The 27,045-nt window shown below is 52.0% G+C and overlaps 1 protein-coding gene across 1 annotated transcript in view; it reads right to left on the reverse strand.

Moving 5' to 3' along the window:
- The window catches only part of IFT43 (intraflagellar transport 43), a 101,193-nt gene that overhangs the window by 13,536 nt on the left and 60,612 nt on the right, over positions 1–27,045 (reverse strand). The window contains exons 4-5 of the mRNA XM_045287813.1: positions 15,094–15,123; positions 14,474–14,520 (exon numbers count right to left, since the gene is read on the reverse strand). Coding sequence (XP_045143748.1) covers positions 14,474–14,520; positions 15,094–15,123 — 77 coding nt within the window. The remainder of the gene's footprint in view (positions 1–14,473; positions 14,521–15,093; positions 15,124–27,045) is intronic.

Consider the following 27,045-nt stretch of genomic DNA (forward strand, 5'->3'; position numbering starts at 1 on the left):
CAGAGAGAGAGAGAGACAGAGAGAGAGAGAGACAGAGAGGCAGAGAGAGAGACGGCTCAGAGGCGGAAGGAGTTAGAAACCAGGCATAACTGATTCTATTTCATCCTTTGCGTGTTACAACTGGAAGAAAAAAAAAGAACGAGAGAGAAAAAACAAGACAAACTACATTGCTTTTATTCCAAATCCTTAGGTTTTGTATTTTCCTTATATATATTTATTAAAAAAAATGCCACTTTGATCAGTGCCACCCCTGACACCCCCACATACGGAACGCTTCTGAGCGGTTCCCTCCGCACAAGGCCACTGCTGGTGACAGCCAGCTGGTTTTGATCACAGCCATTCGGAATCGGATTTTCATAAGATAGATGAGGAGTCTTCCTGCTGCTCTCTTATCAGGCGAGAAACAGGGGGGAGGGGAGGACGGGTCCTGAGGGACTGGCGCCACAATCAAGGGCCCGGCGCTTCCCTTGCTGCCCCTCCACTGCTGCAATTTTCAAAGGAGGTTGCCTCGGGCGCTTTTAAATGATGGTGTCTCGATTCTGTAATCATCTTTCAAGCGCTTTCTCTTAAAGGGTCTTTTAGGTAAACCCAGTTCGTCAACCACACTTATGGACTCCACCATCACATTCCGCTGTGTCCTCCGGCATGTGTAGGTCCCTTCATGCACACTGCTATGCACACACAGGGAGTGAACTAGGAATTTCTAGAAATCTGGAGAAAGGACCACCCATTTGGCCCTATCCAGTCCACCTCTTGCTGGGTAAAGGGCCCTCAATTGCCTTTCCCCCCAGTCTCACTACACCCAGGTTTTAGAAGCTCATCTCCGTGTGTCATTTCAGAAGGAAGACACTTCTCCATTGGGGGTGGGCTACGTGATTTCTGAAGCCCAACCACGGGTGCATACACATGCCTCTCCCTCCCCGTCTCTCCTGAGGGTGATCTCTGTCGGTCAGCCTTAAACTGGGAAATGAATCAGCCCTCCAAGGAGGATGGGAACACCGGCCAGCAGTCTCGGGCAGCCTCGGGCCAGCACTTGGAGCTCTGAAGACTATCTGGAGCCACTCTCTCTGGAGCCAGCCGGTCTCTTCTTTATTCAGTCTCAGCCCGGGAAGAGATATCCTCAACCTTAAGTCTTGAGGGCTTTCTAGTCCAAGGAGAAGATGCTCATCAATGCAAGCCTAGGAGAGGCATCCAGGCGCCCTCGTCTCCTCTCATCCCTCACACAACCACTCCTTGCCCGGTTGTAGGGAGAAGTGTTTGTGCCCCTCCTTGGAAGCAGGTGTGCTGCCTGCAGCCACTTTTAGGAGGGCATCACAAGACAACATGGGATTTGCTTTTGTCCTGTCCCGGTCCTGTAGGAGAGACAGATGTAGCAGCCTGTGTCTGTAAAGACTGACCACCTCGGACACACTGTGGGGCAGTACTGCTCTCTCAGAATCAACTCCCGGGCAGTGGGTTCCGCTTGCTTCTATCTTGACCCTGTCTTCTACATTCAAGTGGGATGGAGGCCATGGAGGGGCAGAACAAACACCCTGATCTCTCTTTTATTTTTGCCAGTGCTTCATGTTAGATAACTGTCACTCCCCCGAGCAACCCGACGGAATGCTGACGGCACTTGCTCGGCTGGCTTGCTGGAGGACGGAGGACGGTTAGCACGGCTGCTTCATTTAAAGCATGCAGCATGCATGGTGCAGGCTTTCCTGTTTCTTCTTCTCACCCCACCTCTCCAGGCAGACTTTCTCTTCGTTACAAGGAAGCTGGGCACGTGATCCAAGGTAACGGAACCCCAGAGAGGTTACTGTCAACGGCATTAGGGACAGAGATGTTGACGACATTTGGTCAAGTCAGTACATTTGTGAAGTCCGGCGTGACCTAGAGATTTCAGAGTACCACTGGGGGCACTGTCCCCAGCTCTGCCCACAAAGCAGAAGGTCTGGTTAGGATCCTAGGCCCTGCTTTTCAGCTAGACCAGTTCTTACTGATTATGTAGAACATGACTGAGTTGACAATGCAGAGCTACTAAGATCTGCTTCAAGCTTATCTCAGTTCTCAAAGCCTCCCTGACATTCTGCCTTTCTGCGGAGCTGAATGAATACACACTCGCGTCTCACTAATTGACAGGCTGAGGCTCAAAGGCCCAGGTGTTATATGAAAATCGGAGATAGCCACATGGGCTCCCCAAACGGAAGATGGCCACATCACTGGCAAATCACAACACTGCATAGCTGTCAAACCACTGGGCATCACGGCCTGGCCAAGGTGACACACAACCACCTTAACCGTCACAGCCAATGGTGCTCCCACCTTGCACTTCAGTATTCGTCACTGGCAGATGTTAAGTCCTTCACGAGCACAACAGTTTTTCACTATCGTAAATCAGGAAGGTCAGATAATAAGACAGCCGACACATGAGTAGGTGTATAGCCAAACGAGTCTCTACTATGTTTGCTGAGTCAAGTCAATCCAAACAACTCTGTGTTCCATCGACTTCTGGAAAACCATTCCATGATGGCTTATGCTTTTCCTAGGGTGGGGCCATGGGATCTTGAACGCCCTCCTAGGAATGACGAAACCAAATGAAAACAGCCGCTGTTACATTCCAAACGCCTCTGCGCAGTGCCGCGTAACCCCTGTGGTGCCCGCCTGCCCGCCCGCTCTCACTCTGGAGTAGAAGTGAGCTCCCGGGGCCTCGGGTGTCTCCTTCGACTGGAGTCATTCCCTCTGACTATTGGGGCGGTGGATCTAACTGCCGAGCGAGGAAGGACTACATGCGAATTCCTAGTCCACGGAATCGCAGCAGAGGGTCCACTCGATCAAGAAGCAGGGAACAACATCTCAGCATCTCTCCTAATCTGCTGACTTTTCCCTTGTGCCCCTAAATTCCTCTTTCACCAAAATGAGGTCCATTCTACTTCCAGAACATCCTTATTCTCGGCGGTGTCTTGGGATATATATCATGAGAACAACAACAAAACCCTGTTAGTCAGATTTGCCTCTGACAGAGTCTTCCTGAATGTCCCATAGCCACGATCACGGTTTGCAAATAAAGCGAGTCATTTCTTTGGCTAGGACCGCGGTCCTAAGCACCTGTTTTGTATAATGCAATTAGCCTGCCTGGGTTCTCGCTCTGTCCTGTTACCACCTCAGCTCGGTAGGCACATCCTGAGCTGGTACCACCCACTCTTGCAGTGTCTTTTGTTTCACGTGGCCTTCCGAGCTCTGCACACGGCTGTGTGGTGTCCGGATGCTCCCTCGCGGTGTCTTCAAGAGGCAGGCTGCCAGCAAAGCCAACCATGCCACACTTGAGTCATGTAGGGTCTTGGGTGTTAGCCAAACCACCTAAACCCCCTAATACACCACCCCCCACACAAACCCAACAAAGCCTCTTCCTCGCACCCGAAAACACGGTCTCCTCTTTGGCGGATTCAGCATAGGCCAACTCATTATCTGAAATCAATTTTGGTGGGTTTGATGGAGAAGAAATGACAACCATAAAGATATACCGAAACCAAACCTATTGCTATCGAATCAATTCAGACACATAGCAGCCCTGTATAGAGTTTCTGAGGCTGGACATCTGTACAGGAGCAGTAAGCCTCATCTTTCATCCATGAAGCAGCTGGTGATTTTGAACTGCTAATCTGACAGTCAGCAGCCCAACGCTGACCTGAAGAGGCAACCAGCTGAAGGGTTTGTTTCATGTCACAAGAGTGTGAAGGGCCTGGTCTCTTTGGCTTTTCTCTACCCAGCCCACACAGTGTCATAGACAAGCCTTCACAGTGAGAGGGTCAACAGAATCTTAGCATCATAGACAAGACTTCACAGTGAGAAGGTCAACAGAATCTAGAACGTGAGTCCGTTGGTAAATCTGGGAACCAGGAGAGGAGAACAGCTCTGCAAAAGGATGCTAAGATTGTGAGTGCAGACATGCGTTGTCCAAGAGCAGGTTACAAAAGGTACCCACCACTTTCACAGCAATGAGAGGAAGTTAGAAAATTCATGTCTGGGTCCCAGCACCACTATTTACTAGAAGTGGTATGATGGGACAGACCCCTTGGCTTCTGAGAACAAACTGCTACATCTTCAGGAATTATGTAAGGAGGCTGTTAACACAGACGCCATTCAACATAAAATGATAAGCACCTATTGCTTTCCCCACTCAGAGCAGAGAAGAGTGATACAAATCCAAGTACACATGGAGACAATTCGTCCATGGACTAATGGACCGTGCAAATCTCAGACCCCATAAGCCTGAGATCAAAAACGAAAACAAAACTAGTTGGCACCCAGCTACCACTACCAACAACTCTGAAGAGGAGGAGCACACTAGGAGGTCCTAGAGAGAGTGCAATACAGGTGTGGAGCGGAACTCAAAATTACGCAACAGACCAGGTTGACTGGTCAGATGGAGACTGGGGGGACCCTTGAGACTATGGCCCTTCATCCTGCGTCCCCTGCAGTCTGGCACTCATCTCTCTGAATAACCAACCACTGCAGATCCAAAGGGCAGCGCTTATCTAAGGACAAAGCACAGAGGGTTAGGAAAGGAGGGGAAGGGAAACAGGAAATTCGGGGAGGAAGTAGGACAGGGAGGTGGCTGCAATGGAGAGGTTGAAATAAAATGTGCTTGAGTTGTTGAATATAAAACTGATTATCTGCTCAGCAAATGTAAATATTTACCGAATTCCCAATTTAAAAGTTGTTAAAAATTAGAAAATTAAATTCTATACCCTTGTAATGAAGTTATATTGAAAAGCAATAAAAATGGTGAAACTTCCTAGATTTTACAGGATTTACAATCTTTTTTTTTTATTATTTACACTCTTGAATAATTTATATCTCAGGTAGGGGAGGGTTTCAGGAAATTCATGAAAAATACAGAATGAAAAGAGAATGGAACTTTTCCACGCACTTCTTGAAGCCCCTCCCTATCTTTAGGGTAGAACTGATGGACCTCTGCTACCCATCTCTTGTCAACTCTGTGGTCAGCGATAGCACACTGACAGCCTGACCTCAGCCATGGTGGGAGTGTCAACACCACAGAAACTGCAAGCGCTGCAAGTCGGACGTTCATTTTGGCCTAAAGTGTTTACCAGTTGTGATCGTTAAGGATGATGTCAACTAGACATTCCTGGGTGGAACCCAAACCTATCAGTCAGCTGGCAGCCTGGTGACACCTCCTTGGAGGTGTGGCCTTCTGTGTAAGAAAGAGACTGAGCAGAGGTGAATCCTCCTGCGGCTGGTTCCTCCTCAATCTCCTGTTGTGTCGCCTGCTGATTCCAGGAGCTGTCAGCATACTACTGATGGTAGATCCCGTCAGCTGACCTCGGATTAATTTACCTCTGCATCTGCCAGCCTGTGCCCCTTACCACCCACCTCCCACCCCCGCCGCTGCTTCCTGATCATCAGCTTGAGTCAGGGGAAGTCTGACTCAACTTTACTTCTACAACTTGTAAGTCACTTCTCGATATACATCTCTCTCTATCTACCAACGCTTACAAGCGTCGCTGATTTTGCCTCTCTGGAGAACCCTGGCATATCAATGCCTATCCGCCATGGGACCTTGGTGAGTAAGGAACCTCACACAGTCTTTTTTCATAAAAGGTCAGTTATCACAGTTTTGCCTCTGAGAGTGGTTGTGGTTTAATTGAAATAATGCCGGTAAAGCAGTTAGCACGGTGCCTGGTCCAGAGCAAACCCTTGTTACGAGTGGCCATCAAGTCAATTCTGACTCCCAGCGGCCCCATGGGCTGCTCCGGGGAGGGGGGGGGGGTTCAAGGCTCTAGCCTTTCTGAAGCAGGTCACCGGGGCTGTCTTCTGAGGCAACCCTGGACAGGTGCGACTTGCCAACTTTCAGCTCCTATCAAACTCTTAACTGTGCCACTCTGGGACTCCTAGTGAACACAAGCAGGAGTTATTAATATTTTCAAACTCTTACTCAATAGACTACAAGTCCAACAAAACTTCACAAAGCTCAGAGCAAGAGAGCACAGCTTCATCCTTGGACCCACCCCACTCTGCCTCAATTCCTGCTTCAGCTCTGTTCAGCTGAACGTGTGTGTCTGTGTGTGTGTGTGTGTCTGTGTGTAAGGAAGGGTGTGGGGCATGGGTTTGGAAACGTAATAGGCCGAGCCCTAGTAACTTTGAACTCAGAGAGAAAAAAAGGTTGGTTTTAAGAAACATGATTTCATCAAAAAGCAAATTGCAAAGCAAAGCAGTTGTCAGTGAGTCCATTCCAGCTCAGGGTGAGGCTGTGTGTGGCAGAGAACGCTCTAGTCTAGACACACAGCTCGGACTCCCTGCCGTCGAGTCAGTGCTGACTCATAGACCCTACAGGACAGGGCAGAGCTGCCCCCGTGGGGTTCCAAGGGTGTCCTTGTTAGGGTCTTTCTCCCTCGGAGAACCTGGTGGTTTTGAACTACCAACCTTTTAGTTCACAGTCCAACACATAACCACAATGGCGAATGGGAGGAGGGGGTACGAGAGCATAGATAGCCAGGCCTCTCATCTGAGGCACCACTCAGTGAACCTGAAGCGCGATGCTCTCAGTGAGCTGCTGAGGGCATTAACCGTCTGTACCATCCAGGGACGCCAATGCAAAAAGCAGGAACTGTTTGAAAAAAAATCACAGGGCTTAGGGGTGCCCCAGGATGCATTAAGCCAGAGAAGAAACGGCAACAGAAGGTTCTTGCTAAGCAAGAGACAGGAATTGAGACACCAGGGTTCCAATTAATTTGTGCTTATTGCAATTTCTCTTCTTCCACAGTCAAGCTCCCATGTAGACGCAGAGTGACTCGGCGGTTCGGAAGAGCAAGGATGGCAGGCATGGTGGAGGAGTGGAGCAAGAAATGAGAACGAGCCTGAAGGGGCGTGGAAAGCCTGGGACAGAGGGATGACGGAGGGGGCAAGGCAGCAGCGGATCCCATGGGCAGGCTAGCATCTCACCTCTCACCCAGACTCAGCGGCAGCTGTGACCAGGGGCTTTCGCCCACTTTCCCTGTTGACATGGACAGAAAATTGGGCACTGACCCTCACACTCGAGCTCTCAGATCATCCAGAATGCTACGCTTACAGAATTAAGTGGCCGGGTGCTCCAGGCTGCAGTGGTTAGACTCAGCCTGCCCTTGGGGAATTACACACTCTGGGGTTGGCCGCATGGACCCATGATTCCTATGGTTCGGAGGTATCCAATCCTGTCAGCACTGGCCCTCCAGAGGCGGAGGAGCACGGCTCCGCCAGCCCTGGGTCTGCTCTGAGAAAAAGGTCCCGCTTCCAGGGCCCGGCAGGCCTGGGCTCTTCCTTCCACAATGCCGATTGTTAACCAAGAGAAGGAATGATGGGGTCCTTTCGTTAAGCTCCTGTTTTCAGAGACGTTCAGCTTCTTAAAGTCATGTTTTGGGGTGCATGCCTCCAGAACTTGAAAAGGAAACTTTGGGGAGTAGCTCACTATGAAACTGCTTCTCTGCATCTCTTTCTCCAAGGAAAATGATTTGAAAGACAAATCCATATCCAGTCCAATGCATTTACAGATTATTACAACCCAAATGTTATTCACTTTTTAAAAATCATTTTATTGGCGGCTCATACAATGCTCATCACAATCCGTACAGCCATCCACTGTGTCAAGCACATTCACACATTTGTTGCTTTTTTGGGAGAAAGACTTTCCTTTCTCCCTTTTGCGGAGTTCTCAATGATCGTCTCTAAAGCTTTGGCTCCTGTGCTGAATTCACTTTTTGAGAACTGGACTTCAGGCCAGAAGAGCCCACACTGGCCCAGAAATGCTTCTGGGTTCTGATAGAGGTCGTGGCTCTGCCCTCGGTGCCTCTTCCACACTGGCTTCTGGCCCCTTTTCCTTGAAACTCCTACTCTACCTTCAAGGTGAAGTTTAAAAGGTATTTACTTCTTAAGAGTGGCTACCACGCAGTGCCCAGCCCAGGGGTCAGCAAACTTTTGAGATGGAAGAGCCGATCCCACCCCTCACAATAATTTAAATATTATTCAAGAGCCATAAATACATTTTTAAAAACAAATTAAATTACCATTATTGAAGAATGCCCTTTAAATGAAACTGATAGTTTTATTTTCATTTTTACTTCAGCGCAACACATGTGTACCCAAAGAGCCATCTATGGGTGGTGAACTGCAATGTGCCCATCCGTGGCCCAGCCCAAATCAAGCGGTCCTCTCTTGTAGCACGCTGCACTCTTCCTCTGATGCACTCAATCTTAACTTATTCACGCTTAGTTACATGGCAATTTGTCCCAGACTAGACCGTATGCTCTATGAACATTCATAGGCAAGGACTATGAAGGCTCTTTCGGTTCATCGTTGTATTCTCAGGAGGACCGGGCCCCAAGCACCACATTTAACAGATATTCAATATACGTTTGTTAAGTGATTTGTCCAAAGTCACTTGTAGAGGCGGAATTCCATCCACATTCAATGTTCTTTAGCATACAAGCTTCTGTGAACAAATGGAAGTCGAGGGCTTAGGGTAAGCCAGGAACTTGATTTAAGAATAAGAATAGAGAATCGTGTTCCTGCCCTGTAGTGGTCTAAAGAAGAAAGATCAGTTTTACCTTTGGGGCCTTGTGAGGCTTTGTGTCAACTTGGCTGGGCCAGGATTCTCAATGGTTTGGCAGTTAAGGCTTAGTAATCGCCATGATGTGCCGCTAACACAGTGTAATCAGCTCCATAATGGGATCTGCTGTCAGCAGCCAATTTGGTGTCAAACGGACTGCAGAGTGGAATGCAGCCCCCTTATCCACCTCACAGCTGGAATGCAATTAAAAGTAGGTTTCCTCAGGGCTGGGACCTAATTCTTACAATGTAGACAATTACGGAATGCTTGCTAGCTTTTTGCTGGGTCTGGATGCTGCGTCCGGCTCATCCATCCCTGGTTCTTTGGATTTGAGTCAATGGTCTGCCATATTGCCTGTTGGTTCCAAGAGTCATCATTGACCTACCAACCTTGGATTCACCCACCTCTCTAGTCATAAGCCTAACCTGCTGGCCTTGGATTGATCTGCCTCTGCAGTCATCAGCCGCTGGTTTCCCCACCAATCTTGGGTTCCACAGTCCCCACACCTAGGAGATTCAGGAGAAGTCTGCAGCCTAACCTCTGACTCGCAGGCTTGGAGCTGGCCCACTTCTACAACCCAGTAAGCCATTTTCTTGATCTGTATCTCCAAAAAAGTCTCACTTCCACCAAATCAATGTCAACTCATTGGACAGTAACAACCCTCTGGACAGGGCAGAACTTCCCCAGTGACTTTGAGACTGTATTTCTTTACAGGACGAGAAATATAGGGAAGCTGGTTGGTTGGTAATATTTTTTAAAAGGCAACATGGTAAAGGAAAGAGATGAGCTCAGGGATGCAGAGTAACAACTTAAGTGCAGCATGAAAGACGTCAGAGTTTCCACGTATGCCGAAAGCAAGCCTGATTTCTTGTAGTGATAGAACAGATGTTGCCCCAAACCAAACCCAGATTCATACAAGAGTGGCTGAATTACAACGGCAACTGAATGCCCAACCTGGACTGAGGTCTGATGATCAGTGAGGGCACTGAGCGGGAAGAAGGGGACCCTCGAAACTCGAGCTGGAGATATGTTGTTGTTAGGGGCCAGAGTCCAGTCCAACTCACGTGGCCCTCTGTCCAACAGAAGGACACGCTGCCCAGTGCTGCCCATCCTCACACCTGTTCTTCTTTGGGGCCACCGTGGCAGTCACCACGGCAGTCCATCCTGCTGAGGCTCTTTCTCTTTTCTTCTCCTGATACGACATGTCCAAAGTACATGACACAAAGTCTCGTCACCCTTAACCTGGTAGAAGTACGGCCAGAGTGTGCACCTTAGAGACAGGCAGGGAGGGTGAGACTTCATTTCACATGCTGTGGACATGTTCCCAGGAAAGACCAGTCCCTGGAGAAGGACGCCATGCTTGGTAAAGTGGAGGGGCACCAAAACAAGGAGGCAGCCCTCAGCAAGAAGGACTGACACAGTGGCTGCAGCCATGGGCTCAGCATAGGAGCAATGGTGAGGATGGGGCAGGACCGGGCAGTGCTTCGTTCTGTTGTGCACAGGGTCACTATGGGTCAGAAATGACTTGATGGCCCCTAACGACTATATAGATATATACACACACAAGATGGGAACATATGAACAGGTAATGAAGAAGATGAGGGCATAGGGTTCCATAATTCCATTGAACCCCTCCAGCCCGCAGCACACTCTGGATAGATTACTCCACCTGTGCCTGCAAATCTGTATCAGTAAAACCCTTATCCCTTCCACCCACCTTTGAGATGAACCCAACTGTACCTGCTGATATGGCACCTAGATTTCTTCAATAAAGTCGAACCTCCAAGACTGGTGGGAGAATTCCTACCTGGAGAAAGCCCTTCATTTCTGTTCTCTGAGATTTGTCTTCTCCTTCAGGATTACGAACAGAGACCTGCCACTACCCAGGATATAGAAACTACCAACCCTCCCCATGAGCTAATGCGCCCGGGGCTGATGACCTCACCGAGCCTGGATGTGATGTTCATTAAGGGCACCATCGGGGTCTTTGTAGGTGCCCACAGATGTCTAATGTCACTGCTGAATGAGTAGACAAGGATGACTCGGGGGATCACTCAGGAGACTCCCACCCACTGGTCATCCTAAGCTCAAAGGAGCAGCCTTCACTAGGCAACCGAGCAATTCTCTGAGCAAAGATACTTCTGGAAACTAGCTGTATGCAATAGAGGATTCTTCCCGCATTAATAGATTCGAAACAGTCACATCCAGTGAAATGGCCGAGAGTGAAGTGTAAAATATGAGCCGATTTCCCATGAAAGGACCCAGACATCGCTGTGTGGGAAACAGATTTATGCTGGGGAAGAGGCGTCCCTTCTCAAAGGGAAGACCCAGCCCACCCTCTGACAAGAAAGGTTCTATGCCTTAAACCTCTGGAACCAAAATAAAGGCCAAATCACATATTTCTATTCTCTGAAAATAGTTCTCCTTATTCCATTCTTGCTAAAATTTTACTAAGCACCCCAGTCATTATGCTAGACATCTATATCATAGATCCAGGAACAGAGAGTAATTCAACCTACTTGTCGAGGGAGGCATTAACAGATCTGAGGCCCGTGCCATTCCTGCAAGCCCCGAGACCAGGGGCAGGAGCTCTGGAGTTAGGGTCTGTAATCCAATCCTGACACAGCCGCTTACTACTTGTGTGACCTTGGGCAAGATGACCCTTCTTGGCCTTCATCATCTCATCTCCAAACCGATAGGTGAATGGAAGCCCACAATGTGGTGTAGGCATGCAGCAGAACACCACTCATCAACAAAGAGAGCCAGGTCGTGACCTGTTAACAACCGATGAACTTCAGAATCATTCCAGTGAATGAAAAAGATGCCCACTCGTACACAGACATCACCCTGTTTACGTACAATTCTAGAGAACACAACCTGTGTGCACTGACAGAGTGGCGGAGCAGTGACCTGGGGCAGAGGGGAGTGGACCGCTCGGGAGTGATGGAGATGTTTGTCTCCACTGTGGTCTGGGCCCCATGGGGCACAGACCCGGGCCTTCAAAGAGCACATGGAAAAATCCCGCCATCTTTCACCTCATCTCTCTCTGAATTTTTGAAGCCTCCTTGTATTGATCAAAACTCAAAAATTATGTACAAGTGGACGTAGCTGCTTTTATGTAAATCATATCTCACCGGAATTTATTTTAATATGTCTCTGAGGACCAGGCTGAGGATTCGAGGTGAAGCTCTGCCAAATGGCAGGCGTGGCTGCAGGCTCCTGGTCAGTGTCTGGCAGTGAGTAGTGGGCTGGCGATGAGGGTGATGGCCATCGTGGCGTGGGAGTAGTGGTCCAGCAGGGCAGGCTTTCTGAATTCCGTTATTTGTGTATCCATCTCAGAGCCTCAATTTCTTCAGTTTCAACTGAACAGCTGACGCTCCTGAGGTTGCAGGAGTCTGCCCCTGAGGCGAGGATGCGGCCGAGGGGCAGCCAGCACCGGCGGGAGTACTTGAAAGATTCTGCTCCAGTGCGTCACGGTTACTTCTGGAAATGTACCGCTTGACACAAAGACAAATATGGTGTCTGTAGGGCCTCAGGGAAAGCCCTGGTGGCATAACAAGTTGGGCTGCCAACCACAAGGTCAGCAGTTCAAATCTACCAGCTGCTCTGAGGGACTAAGACAAGGCTTTCTACTCCTGTAGAAACCCACAAGTACCCTATCCTATTGGGTCACAATGAGTCAGAATCACCTTGATGGGAGGGAGGGGGAAAGGGGAGAGAAAAGAGGAGAAGGGAGGGGAGGAAAGGAAAGGGGGCGGGGGAGAGAGAGAGAGAGAGAGAGAGACCTCAGAAGGTCTTTGAAGGGGCTTGGTAAGAGGAGGAGAAGCCTGGAAAGGCCTTCTTGAGATCTTGCACATCATTGCTTTCTGTGTTTCCATTTGGATGTGTCTTGACTTTAAAGTCTTTCCCAAATTTAATGTTTCCACACTTACAGCACAAGTCTCTTGATGCTCTGAACAAATAGGCAAACAACTGGGGCTCTTACTAAATCTCAGGGTGTGGACTAGATTCCTGACCTCAGCTGACTCTACCTTTTACCTTGAAACCCCTTTGGGATGAGATGTCCCAAGCCCACTCTGTCGAGTCAGTTCCGACTCATAGCAACCCTTTATGGCAGACAGCCCCGTCTTTCTTCCTGGGAGCAGCTAGAAGGTTTGAACCCCCAAACCTGCAGTGAGCAGCCCGATGTCCTTTGTTGTCACATACAAAGGGGTTAAGAGAAGGAGGCGGGATCTGCTTCCAGCCGTGGCATAGTAGCTGGCACTTCACTTGCCCTTGGCTTTAAGTAACTGGAAAACTTAGAAAAGTGCATGAAACACTGGTTTTCTGACATTGGACTGTGACCTATGAGGGCAGTGAGCCCTCCGCCTGCCCTGCTTTTTGCCTCAAGGATCTTCTGGGTTGCTGGGGCGGACCCCCAAACACGGCAGAAAGGTCCGAGACAGCAAGGAAGAGGGCTTGGAGAAGCAGAGTGTGACAGAGGGCAGCTATGCAGACAAAGAGCTCCAGAAATCCAGTCGGAGGATAAAGTCATGGATGTGGGAGGGAAGGGCCACACGCTGGGGCAAACACTACCAGGAAGGCCCATCTCCAGCACTTAACAGAGCCCTGGTGGCAGAGTAGATTATGTGTGGGCTTGTTAACCTAAAGGTCAGCAGTCTGAACCCAGCAGGAGAAAGATGAGGCTTTTTCGTTTGTGAAGAGTAACAGCCTCAGAAATCCACGAGGTCGGACAGGACCCGCCCTGCCCTATAGGGTCGCTGTGAGTCAGAATTGCGTCTACGGCAGGGTGCATTGGCACAGGGACTGGAAGAGGTTTAGAGCATGGGTATCTTATTTAGCTGCATGGGCTTGGTGGAGACCCTGCAGAACTAGGCCGACACTAACCCTCTGCTGTTGCTGTTGCTGCTGCTGCTGCTGTTAGGGGCCATGGCGTGCCCCTCCGACAAAAGCTTACGAAGAATTCTCCAGGTTATGCTGTGGACCCAACAAAGTCACTCTCCACCCAGGCAAGTGTTATTCACCTTTAAAGGGGAGCAAGATCCGGACCGCCAGTGCAGGTCTGCACAAAGGAACAAGGAGCCCGGAACGGGAGGGCGGACGTGTGGGTCACGGAAGCAGGTGCCATGCTAAGTGTTGAACTAGGGCTTTGCCACAGCTGCTGGCCTGGTGAGCGTGGCTCTGACCTTCCGTTACCTGCCCATTTCGGAGCCCGGTGGCCCAGTGGTTAAAGCACGAGGCTGCCACCCAAAAGGTCGGCCTTTTGAACGAACCCACCGGCCCGGACAAAGACCGGGCTTCTGTAGAGACGACAGCCCTGGAAACCCAATGGGGCAGTTCTGCCTTGACCTGTAAGGTCGAGAAGGGCCAGCCTCAACTCCACAGCAGTGGGCTTGGTGTTTGGGGGCAGGTTCGGGTCTGGGGACGCACAAATGAAGAGGACATGAGCGTAGAGTTGGTGTGGAAAGCCATCGAGCCGCGGAGCAGTACGGAGTGATGCCTCCTCACCGCATCCACACCCTGGTGCTCTTCACTCGGGTGTGTGTGCCGGGGGGTGGCACTGTGCGCACCAGCTATGTCAAGGGCAGAACAGCGCCTAGCACGCAGGAATGCTCAGTAAATACCAGCACGAAGCTTTGCTCAGGGGCTGCGGGACACAGAGGAAGGCCGTCGGAGTATGGCAGGGAGTGCGGGGCGGGAGAGACGTTTCTGAGGCTTGAAGGATGAGCAGGTTATCTGGATAACGGTAGGGATAGTGCTGGGGGTAAGGCTGGGGGTTAGGCAGAGGCAACAGTGAGGCCTGGAGCTGTGACAGAGTGCCGTGATGCGGCCACTGTAAACAACGTGCCTGAGGCCCCGGCGACATGGGGGCTGGGGCGCCTCTCTTACCTCCTCCTTCATCTGATCCATCCAGGCTCTGCTGTCTGAGGCGGTAGCTGCTCGCAAGAAGAAGAAACTAAAATCAGGCCATGAGTTCAAAACACACAGAAATGAACAGTCAAAAACAATGTTGATAGCCCCTGGTCTCTCTCCTAGCTGGACATGTCCCCAGGCACCTGTACTTCAGCATCTGGCCATACTTTCTTAGGCCCTGCCTGGACACTGCACTCCTGTCTACAACTCTTCATCATTCCTGGTGGATGTAAGCCAAAGGCTCGGCTTGCAAAGCTAAGACAGCTGTAAAGCGAAGCCCATGGGCCCGGATTCCTGGACACACATCTAAAAAGCACAGGGTGGGAAATCAGGCCAATAAAGCACCTGGAATGTATGAATTGGCTCCAGGCCCCTCCTCAAAATCCTCCTTCAACACAACATGCCAGCATGGGCACGGGCATCAATGCCAGAGCCTCGCCTGCTCGCTGAGGAAGGGAGCCTTATTAGCCTAGCCCTGGATGCAGCGGCCACCCAGCGAGGCCAGCTTTCCCCACATGCCAAACACATCAGGACCACCACAAGCGCGCAGTTGAGCAGGGTCAGTGCAGGGAAGCGCAAGACTGCTGGGAACTTACTCTTCCTCTTCTGAGGCCTTCTTTCCAAACCTGAAAGAGAAAAGGCGAGGCTTAGAGCCGAGTCGGCTCGGGCACTGGCTGGGAGTGTTGGAGGGCCAATGAGTGGCCCCCTTGCGGGAACAGCATTGAGAGCATTGCCCGTCCCCAGCATGAGACACCGGAGTGCCTGGCTTTAGGCTCATCTCACTGCCGCTCCAAATGAAATCCTGGTGTCAACCTGCAGGTTGTGTAAGAAGGTCAAAACTCAAGTGACTACAGATGACGCCATGTCCTCTCTGTCACCGATGAGCTGACCGCTTTAGAGAGCACTTTCCGAATCTGTGGGATACGCACTGGGCTGACAACCACCGGCTGCTCAAACCCACATGCCGCTCCCTGGGAGGAACATGAGGTTATCGGCTACCATAGGAACCGACGGTCTCCGAAACCCTGAGGGTCACTGTGAGGTGGGGTTGACGCTATTGCAGTAGGCTTTCCGAGGACGGAGGCCCCGGGTCCTGGTTGGTGCCAGTAGATGTTGGCAGGTGGGCCTTTGCAGAGGGCAGACAGGGGTCAGCTGGACAAGCAGCTCTGGTTGCAGGCTCAAGTACATCTAGGGTCTGCACCCTTGCCTGAAGGACCAGAAGGCCCTGCCAGCAGGGCTGCACGGGCATTTCCCGGAACACAGGCCATGAGGGTGCAGCCTGGCTTTGTCCACGGATGCGCAGGGAAGGTGGCAGCGGTGGGGCCCAAGCCAGCACACATCACCACCTGGGGGATGGGAGTAGGGTGGGGTCGGGCAGAGAGTGAGTTCCGAGGCAGCTGGTCTGAGCAGGTAGGGCAGGGCATTTAAAACGTCCGCCCAGCTAATTCTAACTCAGCCAGATCACCAGTGATAATGGATCTGAAGGCTTGTAAATAAGACTGAAAAATGTGGGTCATTGTTGCATGCTGCGCAGTACACGGGGTTATGTCCACATCCACCACAGTTTTAAATCCTTTCCCACCAGAAACCCATCGCCATGATAAACAGGAATGAGGGAGGTGGCACAGTCAGAGAGGCCAGGAGCCAGGACCCACAAGAAGGAGCCCCACAGGGCTGGCCCACACACCCTGCTGGGAAGAGGGGCATCAGAGCCAACTGCCCTCTGCTCTCTGCCAGGGCATTCTGGGGAAGAAAGCCAAGTTCCGGCAGACTGCTTCGCAGTCCCTCAACTACACTGCTGCTTTGTGGTGCATATTCAGGGAGGGCGGGAGAAGAGACTGCGTAACATTTGAAGAACAAAACCCCAACCAAGGGCTGTGGAGCCCATTCTACAGGTGGCCACCCCATGTGGCTGTGGTCTTTTGAAAGCAGATCACCAGGCCTTTCTTCTGAGACACCGCTGGGTGGACATGAACCCCCAACCTTGAGGTCACCATTTGCTACCACTGACCAGTCTGTGGTGATCCACCCAGCTGCAGTTCTTGATTCTTAAAGGGCAGACTATGGAGACTAAGCAGGAGTGGGGGGAAGGGAGTGGGGAGGAAGGGAGGGGCTCACAGCCTAAACACCGGCGTCTGTGACAGCCCTGAGGACTAGGGGCAGAGGTCCTGTCTGCACAGACTGTGAGGGGCCAAGGCTGAATTTTGGGATGTGGGACATCTCTCTCTTCAAGACATAATTCTCTCCTAAGTTATGGGGCACTGAGGTTGCTGCAGGCCATGCGACCTGGCCCAGCCCTATGGTAGGTTGTCCACTGAGCTGTGGTCAGCACCACCCCAGGGCCCCACATGCCTCTGCACTCAGAGCGGTGATCTGAGGCCCTCACTGGTATACGACCGATTCTGCTTAGTCTGACAGCCTTACTCAGAGAGAACCCTTGATACCCCTGAGACGGCCCACGTCATGTCCAGGGTTACCATTGTCTGGATGGGGAGGGGTTCTGCGGAGGACCCTTCAGCCAGACCACAAAGCTGGTGAGTGGCGACGCCAAGCATAGAGTGCACAAGGCTTGGCTATCTAAAACCACCGCACCTGCCACCCAGATGGGGTCCTGGCTGATTTCCCAGGGTCCCTAGGGCACCCAGACGGCTCTCAGAGGTGCTGTGTACACAGCACCCCCTGCTTTTCTACAGGGAAGGCAAGCACCAGGCAGCACAGGGAGGGAGCTGGAGAGAGCCCTTTAAACCGATGGGGAAAACCCTTCACACCTGGGAGGCTTTCCCATGTGCAGTGCCTGGGCCCCATCCCACCGCCCATGAGTCAGTAATTTCCGGAAATGGGACCCGGAGCTGTATGAGAATCACTTATCTTGAGTATTAGGCGGAGAACCCCAGTTGCGACGTACCAAAACGGAAACCGATTTCCCTTAACTTTACTGGTGGCACCGAGGGTGAAGCGCCAGGTAGCTAACCGCAAGGCCAATAGTTCAAGCCCACCTGCAGCTCGGTGGGAGACAGATGAGGCTGTCTGCTCCGGTAAAGAGTCACAGTCTCAGAAGTCCTCAGGAAGTCCCAGCTCACAGGGTCGTTATGAGCGGGTGGGTTTTATTCCGCTTAGATGCCTACTTTCTTCTAAGAAAAGTGTTCATGAACTCGGAGCTGATCCAGAGACCGAGGAGACGAAGAAAAGCAAGGCCCCCGGTGGTCCACAAGCCTCCATGCCCGAGTGACCCTGAGTTGGAAATCCTGGAATCAAGACAGGACTTCATGGTGTCAGTTTAAAAACAAAACCCCAGCAGGTGAGGGATGGCCTTAAGATCTCTTGCTCTCCACCTGGGCAGGCCCCGAGTAATTCAGCTCCGATTAGAGATGCTCGTTCAATATTCAAAGTGTAAAACACAGAGGTTGCTGAACCAGCACTTTGAAGAGTTAATTAAATGCCAGGTTTCTCTTTAAGAGCTACTCCATCACTGGCTGACTGCTCTAGCCGCTTTGCAGAATGAAGCTTTGACTCCGGACAGAGTAAATCCCCTCCCTCACCTCTCACCTTCGGGGGACAGGAGGACAGGATAAGGACATGTTGGCTTCCTTCCAACAAGGGATGGGCCTGCCCTGGTCAGGGACTTGGCCAGAGGGGACATCAGGGTCACCTCTGCAAGGCTCTTTCCAAATTGCTAAGAACATTTCAGCCACGAAGCCGCTTTCTTCGGGCGGCGAGTTCCCAGACCAAGGACTTTCTTGAGTTAAGGGCCCTGTGACCCTCGGGTTCGGGCTCCGGTGGGCAGCTCACGCTTACCCCGTCCCTCCTGGCTCCCACAGAAGTGTTGGTACCACTTGAGCCCAGCGTCTCCTCCGTGGGGCGATGCATCCCCCGTCCTTTCTCAGGGGAACCCCCTTCCTTCATGCTGCCCGCACTCCCACAGAGCTGTCACGGTCAGGGGACGGATGATAATAATGGCTAGCGTTCACTGAGCTTGTTGGGTGGCACTGTGAAGTATCTAATCTTATTTAGATGTGATTCCTACAGCATCATCTTCACATGTGAACACAGCAGCTTTTCTTGTTTAATTATCATTTTACCTCAGTTAACATGTTCCGTCTATAGAGGTGGAAGCTGGGGCTCAGAGAGGGGAAGACTTTGTCTCAAGGACACTGAGTGAGACCCGATGGGGCCGGAACCCAAACCCTGGCTGTTGGGCTCAAGTTCAGCTCAGAAGCCCTCGGGGAGTCTGCAATGCTCAGGCTACATGGTGACCCTGCTTCCAACGAGACCGGGACCTGGTACCACGGCGAGGAGTCTCCGCTTGCTCGTAATGGTGCTGACATCGGGTTAGGCCTGACCATGCCACGGTAATGTTGGCTTAATAGTTGTGTGTGATTAAGTATGTATCTTTTACTTACAACACGGCAGCTGACATTTTGACACACAGGTGAGCTTGTCTCGCTCACCACCGCTCCCTTCCCGCTGGCATTGAGGCTGCCCTGACATGGAGTGGGCACAATAGGGCAGTGGCCGGCAAGCTCCTCCCTACTGGGGCATCCATGTCTGCAGCTGCACATGCCGAATCTCCTGATCCCCCAAGTGTCATTTGCACCTTATGGCTTCCCTGTGAAGCCGCCCACCCTCCCCCAACCTTCAACCTTCTCTCTCCTTCTCTCTCTCTCTCTCTCTCTCTCACATTTCTCGTCTTTCTCTCTTGCTGTCTAAGGGCCCCGGAGCTGGGCAGTGATCAAGAGCTGACGCAAAACGTAACGGTGTGAGTGGGGCTAGCAAGGTAGTAACGACCTCAACGCAGGCCTGGAGGGGAGAGACAGCCCTGCACCTGGGTTTGCTTCACCATCAGGCAGTCTCACTGCTGCTGACTGGAGTCCGGGCTCCGGGCCCAAGGCAGCCCTGATGTAGCCATCGTCTCAGTTACAATGTTCCTCTCGGTTCAATGGAAGACTGCTGAGATCTAAATGGAGACAGAGTGCCAAGGCTAGGATGCTATCTTTATGCCGCATGACAGTGTTCCCGGGTTAATTAGACGCCGTCAACCTAGTTTAGCAGGGGACATACTGGGATAAATGGGGGGAAGGGTCCTTGAAGTCTCTTAGCAGCCACAGTGCACGCTGTGCTGCAGGGCAGAGTGAAAACAGACCGGATTTCCCCCGGATGCCTCACCTGGGAGTGGAGGAGAGCTTCAGTCTCAGAAAGGAGTCATGTGACCGTGCTGCAGCCGGGGACCAAAGTCAGCAGGGGCTCGGGGTCCCAACAAAAAGGGTGCCAAAGCTGCCCCAGGGCCCAAGAGCCTTCCATTGGAGAAGTCAAAATGCCACCATCTTCTTGCGACATTTTCTCGTAATTACAGAATCTCCAAGGCCGCTTTCACAGTTCACCCAAATGGCGGGAGGCCATAGTCCCTCCCGGAGCCTCTGACGCTGTTTCCCGCAGCGGGGGATTCCACCCCTGTGGGGGCGGGGGGCGCTGACCAATCCCAGGGGGCTGCAAAAGCAGACACCACACTTGACCCTGGGTTATGAGCTACATACAGTACATACATTTTGAATGGGAGGGGTGGCCGCTGAGTAATGATTTTCTAACAGGTGGGTGGTAGGCAAAATAAGTTTGGAAACCTAGGGTCCAATGCCACCCGCAACCCCCAAACAAGGCTGTGCTAATCAGGGGTCCTCAAACTTTGTAAACAGGGGGCCATGGTCGAATTATCCCTGGACCAACACCTCTCCCCTCATCTAGTTCTCTCCCCACGGTCCTCCAGCTCTGCCCCTTGGCCCCTAATTCTTGCCGTTCCCGTGCTTAACTTCCACTATATGTTCCCAGGGGTCGTAAGCAGGAGAGGCGAGAATTCCCCAACACCCACATTGTGGCACGCTGGAGTGGTGGGTCAATGAGGTCAGCTCAGCTCCGCAGACACGGTCCACCTGTGAGGTGTCTGCCTGTTGTCTAAGCTGAACAAGGGAATTCCTGGGCAAAGTCTGCCCCCTGCTGGTCAAATTCAAGATAACACCTTTATTCTGTTTCAAGCTCTAAATAAGGTTTTCGCTTCCAGGAAATACCTATGCAGATTGTTTTTCCCTTAAAAACAGCTAAGAAAACAGATTAAGGCTTTGCATATTCATTCTGTCATGAAAGTTACACGCAAAAACAAGCTTAAAACTTAAAAATTTAGTTCTCTCAAATGAGCATTATCACAGGTATTCAATCACTAATTATCTACCAGGCATGAAGCTGGAGACCACAGATATTTTTTCCTGCTTAGGATCTGACAATCTGGTGGTGGTGGTGGGGTAAGAATATTCAAGAAATAACCCTAATACCTCCTTAGGCCCACATGCCAGTCCCTGAAAGGCATTTTCTAGATACGAAAACGAAGGTCTAACCTAACGCCCAGAGTGAGGAGTAACCAGCTCTAGAGAGGGAGACCCCTGGCCCTGACCCACCCCTCCCCACCTGCTGCAGGTTCCACTTCGCCCCACACTGTGAGGTCAAGTGGGGTGGGTGTGAAAGCAGAGGTGTGGGGGCGCTACATGGAGCCGGCATTCTCAGGGAGCAGGGCTGTCTGGGCGGGCCTCCTACAAGCCCTGCCGCGTGGAAGTGAGCGGTCCTGCGGCCAGCAGAAAGGATTCGGGGAAGCCTTTTCCCGAATGAAGGCCCCGCGGCCCGGTGCGCTCAGAGGCCAGCACAGGAACCTGCAGCGGTTGCCAGGGGGAGCGGGACTCAGGAGGGGCAGCACAGCTGCTGGGGAGGCACAGGCCAGGAACTGCCACTGACGCCAGCTCTGAGACCCCCAGGGTTCAGGGGATGTGAGGGGCTAGAAATTCAGTGTGCTGTTTTCCTTTCAAGGGACTCAACGCCACCCTTTTTAGTGTTGAGTTTCCAAGAATCAGGAGTCCTTGTAGTGCGGTGGCCAGTTAAGCGCTTGACTGATAACCGAGAACCCCCAGCTGTGCTGAGAGGAAGAGGAGGGTGTACAGCCCAGGACACGCACAGAGGCAGTGGGACGCTGGTCTTCAGGGTCACGAGTGGGTTGGGCTTGGACTCAAGGCACTGTCTGCAACCTACGCTGTATGCTGCATCGTCACCACAGCACGGGGAGCTCAGGGGGACGTTCGTGGAATCGACCCAATTGCAGTGGGCTCGGTGTGTTGTTTCTGTTGCTGGCGTGGCGGAGGACAGACCAACCCTGAGCCCACTACCATCAAGCCGGTTCCAGGGGACAGCAACTCCACGTGAGGGTTTCCGAGGCAGTAAATCTCCGCAGGAGCAGACAGCCTCAGCTTTCTCCTGCAGAGTGGCTGGTCACGTAAAGTGACCAGACGTCCCGCTTTTGGCGGACAGTCCCAATTTTTAACAATTTTTCCCGTGTCCTGCGGAGTTTTTTAAAAGTCCCGATTTTTGGAAAGAATGCACAACAAGCTAAGGGGATACGGTTTTCGGCTGCCATGTGGCTATTTCGCCAGGATATGAGTTTTATCGATGGTGTCCCGCTTTTGTCTCGCTTTACCAATGTTAAAATCTGGTCACCTTAAGCTGGTGTGAGTCACCAACCGCACAGGTAGGGGTCCAACACTTACCCGACAGTGACTCCAGGGCCCCCTGGGGAAGGGGTGGGGGGGGTAGCCTGGAATAACTAAGCTGCTGGAGGATACTGGCTCCCAAGCGCCTGCCACTTTCCAGGCCCACCTCCTTCAACTTTGCTCTGTGTACCCGCTGCATGACAGCTCCCTATCAAGAAAACCCAAAGCCTCACAGCTGGAGCAATAAACGACATCGGGGTAAATGGAGAAAGCCTGCTGTTCGTTGTCAAGGGTTTCATTCTGTCTGGGTCCTCTGCTCACGGAAGCAGCAGTCAAGACATCAGATGACACTGGGTAAACCTGCCGTACGACCTGCTGCACCTCTTTCAGGTGTTGAAGAACGAGGATGGTGCACCTGAGCCAACTGTGAGGTTTTCAATGGCCTTCCAGGCATGGGAAAGCTAACCTTGAATACAGACCAGAGAAGAATCCGTGCATTCAAATCTGGTGCTGGCAAAGAAAAGTGAAAGTACCGTGGCCTGCCAAAATGAACAAGCAAATCTGTCTTGGAAGAAGTACTGCCTGAATTCTCCTTAGAAGCAAGGATGACGAGACTTTGTCTCACATACTTTGAACATGTTACCAGGAGAGATCAGTCCCTGAAAAAGGCCATCATGTTCAGTAAAGTAGTAGACCCTGGGCAAGATGGACTGACACAGTGGTCGCAAGAATGGTGTACCTACTAATGCTTTCATTAAGTTGGCTTCTCCCTTTGGAAACTCAACAAAGTCAATGGAAGGTCATTGTCACAATCTATACAATACAAAACCTCAACCTTTCATTTTATCAGTTAGATACTGCTATCTGCCAAGCGCGTGAAGCTGTGGTTTGGTCTTCCTTAAAATGGAGATTAGCAAGGATTATATTAAAGACGTACTAGCTGCGAACCACAGCCGGCCCATTGGGGAGAGCAGAGAGACTCACTGAAAACAGGACGCCCTCCTTGCGAAGGCAGTTTGGGAGGAACGGGTTATAAAGGAAGGGGTTTCGTGGGCTGCAGTGAGCAAAGCAAGCGAAAGTCGTGTGTCTACAAGACGTCGGGTGGGGGTGGTTGGGTGGGGGGGTGGGTTGGGAGACTTCTATCAGTGTTTCTGGAAATCACTATTTCACCCTGTGTTCAGCCCTGAGTGGACTGGGTCTCTCCTTCTCCTGCAGAGAACCCACTGTGGGAAAAGGAAAGAAGCTGTCAGGATTCCCCACCAGTCACTCATCCATTGTTGTCTGTGCAAGCCACGGTCCCCATCTCAAAATCCATACAGACACTGAGCCTTGCCCAGCGTCAGGGGTGCCAAGAGGGGCTCACACCCCGAGGGAGGGCACGTCCAGCCGGCGTGGGAGGCCACTGGGTGGTGCCCAGCATGTCTTGTCTGTGGCGGCCTCACCTTGGTGGCTCCTTCTGACATTGCACACGCAGTCTCTGGTCCACAGACAGCTGAGAAACAAGGAGACACTGGGACAGCCAGCTCAGGCGGGGGTCCCACGGGCCAAGAGGACAAAATCACTGACCAAACGCACTACCGTGAAGTCGATCCCAACTCAGAGCGATCCTACAGGCCAACCTACTAGGCCTGAGAGCGTTCAGGTCACGTGAGAGGCTCCATCTCATGTGCATATCTACCTATACTTCCATGCACCAAGCTTCCGCTTCTAGACCCCAGGTGCCTTCGCCTACCTCTCCACAAAGGACTGAAAAGAAAGGGGAAGACGTAGGTGTGATGTTCATTTTATTTCCGCGAGTCTGAAGCCATCAAAGCAAGAACAAGGGGCTGGCTTCTGTTGGCATGTCTGCACCAATGGTGGCCCCCCAGCAGTGGCCCCTTCTAGCTTCTAGCTGCTCGGCTGGCTCTGGGGACACAACTTTTCTTCCTTGAAGTTTTTGTTGTTGTTGTTCAATAAGATTGCCTGGTATAATCAACATCTTATTTCTGCGAGGGTCCCGGAGGATGGCAGTAAGGACGATTTTATTCTAACAGACTTGCGGGTGCACAGAGTAGAGCGTGTGACCTTTTCATGAACTTGAGATAAATGCATGCAGCTGAGAGTGGGCTTGGCTGCAGAATGAAAGGCACTTCCTATTACACTAATTAGCTGTCTGACCTTGGGCAGTGGGGCAAGGTGATATTGAAGGGCCTTTTTAACTGGAAGACATCACCTCACCAGGCGTTCCTGCTCGCCCTCTCTAAGCCAGAAGGGTGGGACACCATGACTTCTCGGGTCTGTCCCCAGCTCTGTGACTCAACACTCGGCCCGCATTTGATGGAAAAACCAGCCTTCCGGTCAGACCTACCAGTTGCTAGCGGGTGGACTCACTGCCCCCCCCCCCCCAGGGCTTTTGGAGGATAACTGCTCTGTTGGAATTTCAATGGCTGTCACCTTTTGATGGGCACCCTGATGGCATGGTGGTTACACATTGGGCTGCAACGTCAAGGTCAGCAGTGGGAAACCACCATGCTCCAGGGGAGAAAGACCAGGCTCTCCACTCCCATAAACAGTGACTGTCTCAGAAAAGCACAGGGCAGGTCCGCCCTGTCCTATAGGGTTGCTATGAGCTGGAACGGACTCGATAGCAGTGGGTCTGTTTTTGGGGGGCAGAGGGTTCTTTTGGTTTGTTGACCTTTTGGGAATAGCTCGCCAGTCTTCTGAGGTGATTCTCGATGGATTTGAACTTCCTAGTAAGTATCGAAGTGCCTAACCAATTCTACCTGGGGACTCCCACTGAAGCCTAACGAGCCGACCATCTTCTGTGGCCGCTGCAGATGGAGCGGAGATTTGAAATCTCGTGAGAGTACAGATGAGTACTTGACCATCACCTGCCCAAGGAAAAGAGGAACCTGGTGGCGCAGTGGTTACGCGTTGGGCTGCTAACTGCAGGGTGGGCAGCCCCTCTGGAGAAAGACGGGGCTCTCTACTCCGACACTCATGGGGTCCGCACCCACTCAATGGGACTGAGTTCTTTTGCTTTTGTTTTTGTTTGGCCAAAGATGAAGGTGTCAATCTTGGGGTGCAGGGGAGGGGCGGGAGGCAGCAGACTCTCTCTCTACCACTGGCCCAGCCATAGCAGAGAGCACCCCCTCAAAGAATGGAGCTTAGGAAGTGGGCCCTGGGGTGGAAAGAAGAGATTTCTCGTAACATCTGCCAACGGCCCAATGTGACGTCACGTCACAAAGACACCTGAGGGGGGTGGTTGGCATGGCTGGACAGGCGCCTACCAGCACTCCAGTGGCTCCACACTCCCTACGTAATAATGTGTGTGCCTGGAGACCAAGCCTTGCACGGGGGCCCTTCCCTCCTCACCAGCCTGGCCCTGTGTTCCCGTGCCAAGCCCTGGTCTGCTCAGTCTGCACACCTTCCTGCCTCACTCAGTGTCTGCCAACTACTGCATGTCCAGGGACAGCCCAGACAAAAAGCACTGCTTCCAAGCAGCAGTGGGGAAGCTCCCAAACACGTGTGGTGAGTTGCAGAGGGTGGCCGCTGAGACAGAGCCCGGGGGTGTCGAGCCAGTGGTTCAGGGTGGCCTCTCACATCTCACCCCCAGCTCCCCACCCTCTGAGCTCCAACAGTGCCTGCCGCCCACTTCCTGGCAAGGGCCTCCTTTGGTGAAGAGAAATCTTGTTCTCCAGCTTTCTAACCCCCCAAATCAAAACCAAACTCACTTCCATCGAGTTAATTCTGACTCACAGGATGGAGTAGACCTGCTTTCAAGGGGTTTCTGAGACTGTACATCTTTACCGGAGTAGAAAATTTCAGTGTTCGCCCATGGGAAGGCTGGGAGTCTCGAACTGCTGACCTTGTGGTAAGCTTGTGTAACCTCTGCACTACCAGGGCTTAAGACTCGTATATTTGTGACTTTGCAAGAGGATGGTACCCTAAGGGAATGGATGCTGGCATTGTGCCAGCCAAGTCCTTTGTTTTACAAATGATGGCACCTCAGCCCACAGCGGCCACATGACTTGCCCCTAGGCCAGTGACTGGCAAAGGGGGCCTGGCACCAGGCTGCCATCCTGAGTGGGCAAAGGGTGGTCCTACCCACAGAGGTGGGCTCAGGAGAAGCCAGGCGCTCAACGGTGTTTCATGGTCTCCGGGAGGCGTCCTTCTGGCTACAGAACCTCTTGGATGACTGTACCCTTAGCCTAACAATAGAGTCACGGCCCCCACACCACAGGCGGCTGTGAGGGCACCTGTAACTAGTGCCCACTCCGAAGTAGGCTGTCTGGGAATGGGTCCAGTTCTTGGAGGGCACTGCAGGGTTATAAGGAACACTCACTCCCGATGCCTAATTGAACTTAATGACTAGTCTAATTAAGCCCTTTAATGGCAGAGCTGGCATTGCCTTGGCTGCTGCCTCCCTTGCCCTCAGCTTCTCATGGGTCAGGCTGCTGCTGAAGCACAGTTCTGCAGACAGGTCGCAAAGGCTCCGGGAACTTTAGGTCTCCCACTCCCCCCGGCTGCTGTTTCCACAGGGAGAGCTGTAGGAGCTCCTCACGGACCAGCGGCGGAGGCCGTGGCACATGTAGGCACTCTATGCCAAGGGGCATCACAGGGTTGGCAGCAAAGTGCAGGGCACAGGCAGACAGCCCCTCCTGCCAGGCTGGCCTGGGCTCCATATCCAGGCTGTGTGACTTAAAGCAAGCTACTCGGTCTTTCTGAATGTCTGCCTCCCCGCCTGTAGAGTGGGCATCTAGCCACATACCCAGCTCCTGCGGCGTTGTTTTGAGGATAGAGTTTGAGGATGGAGCACGGTGCCCAGCACAGAAGCCATGCTACACGGTGTACATTTGTGTTCCGTGTGCTTTTGTGTGCGCGCACGCACATCTCAGCTACATTCGTGTTTGTGTATAGACATGTTATACACATACATGTGATGTATGGAATCTCCAAGCAATTCCACTCTGCAGGGAAGTTGACATGGAGGAACTGAAGATTAATGGAACCCTTCTGCTGCTGCTGTTAGGGGCCGTCAAATTGGTTCTG

Source organism: Echinops telfairi, unplaced genomic scaffold (assembly GCF_000313985.2).
Source record: "Echinops telfairi isolate 266 unplaced genomic scaffold, ASM31398v2 ScPeMD7_18;HRSCAF=68, whole genome shotgun sequence".
NCBI lineage: Eukaryota > Metazoa > Chordata > Mammalia > Afrosoricida > Tenrecidae > Echinops > Echinops telfairi.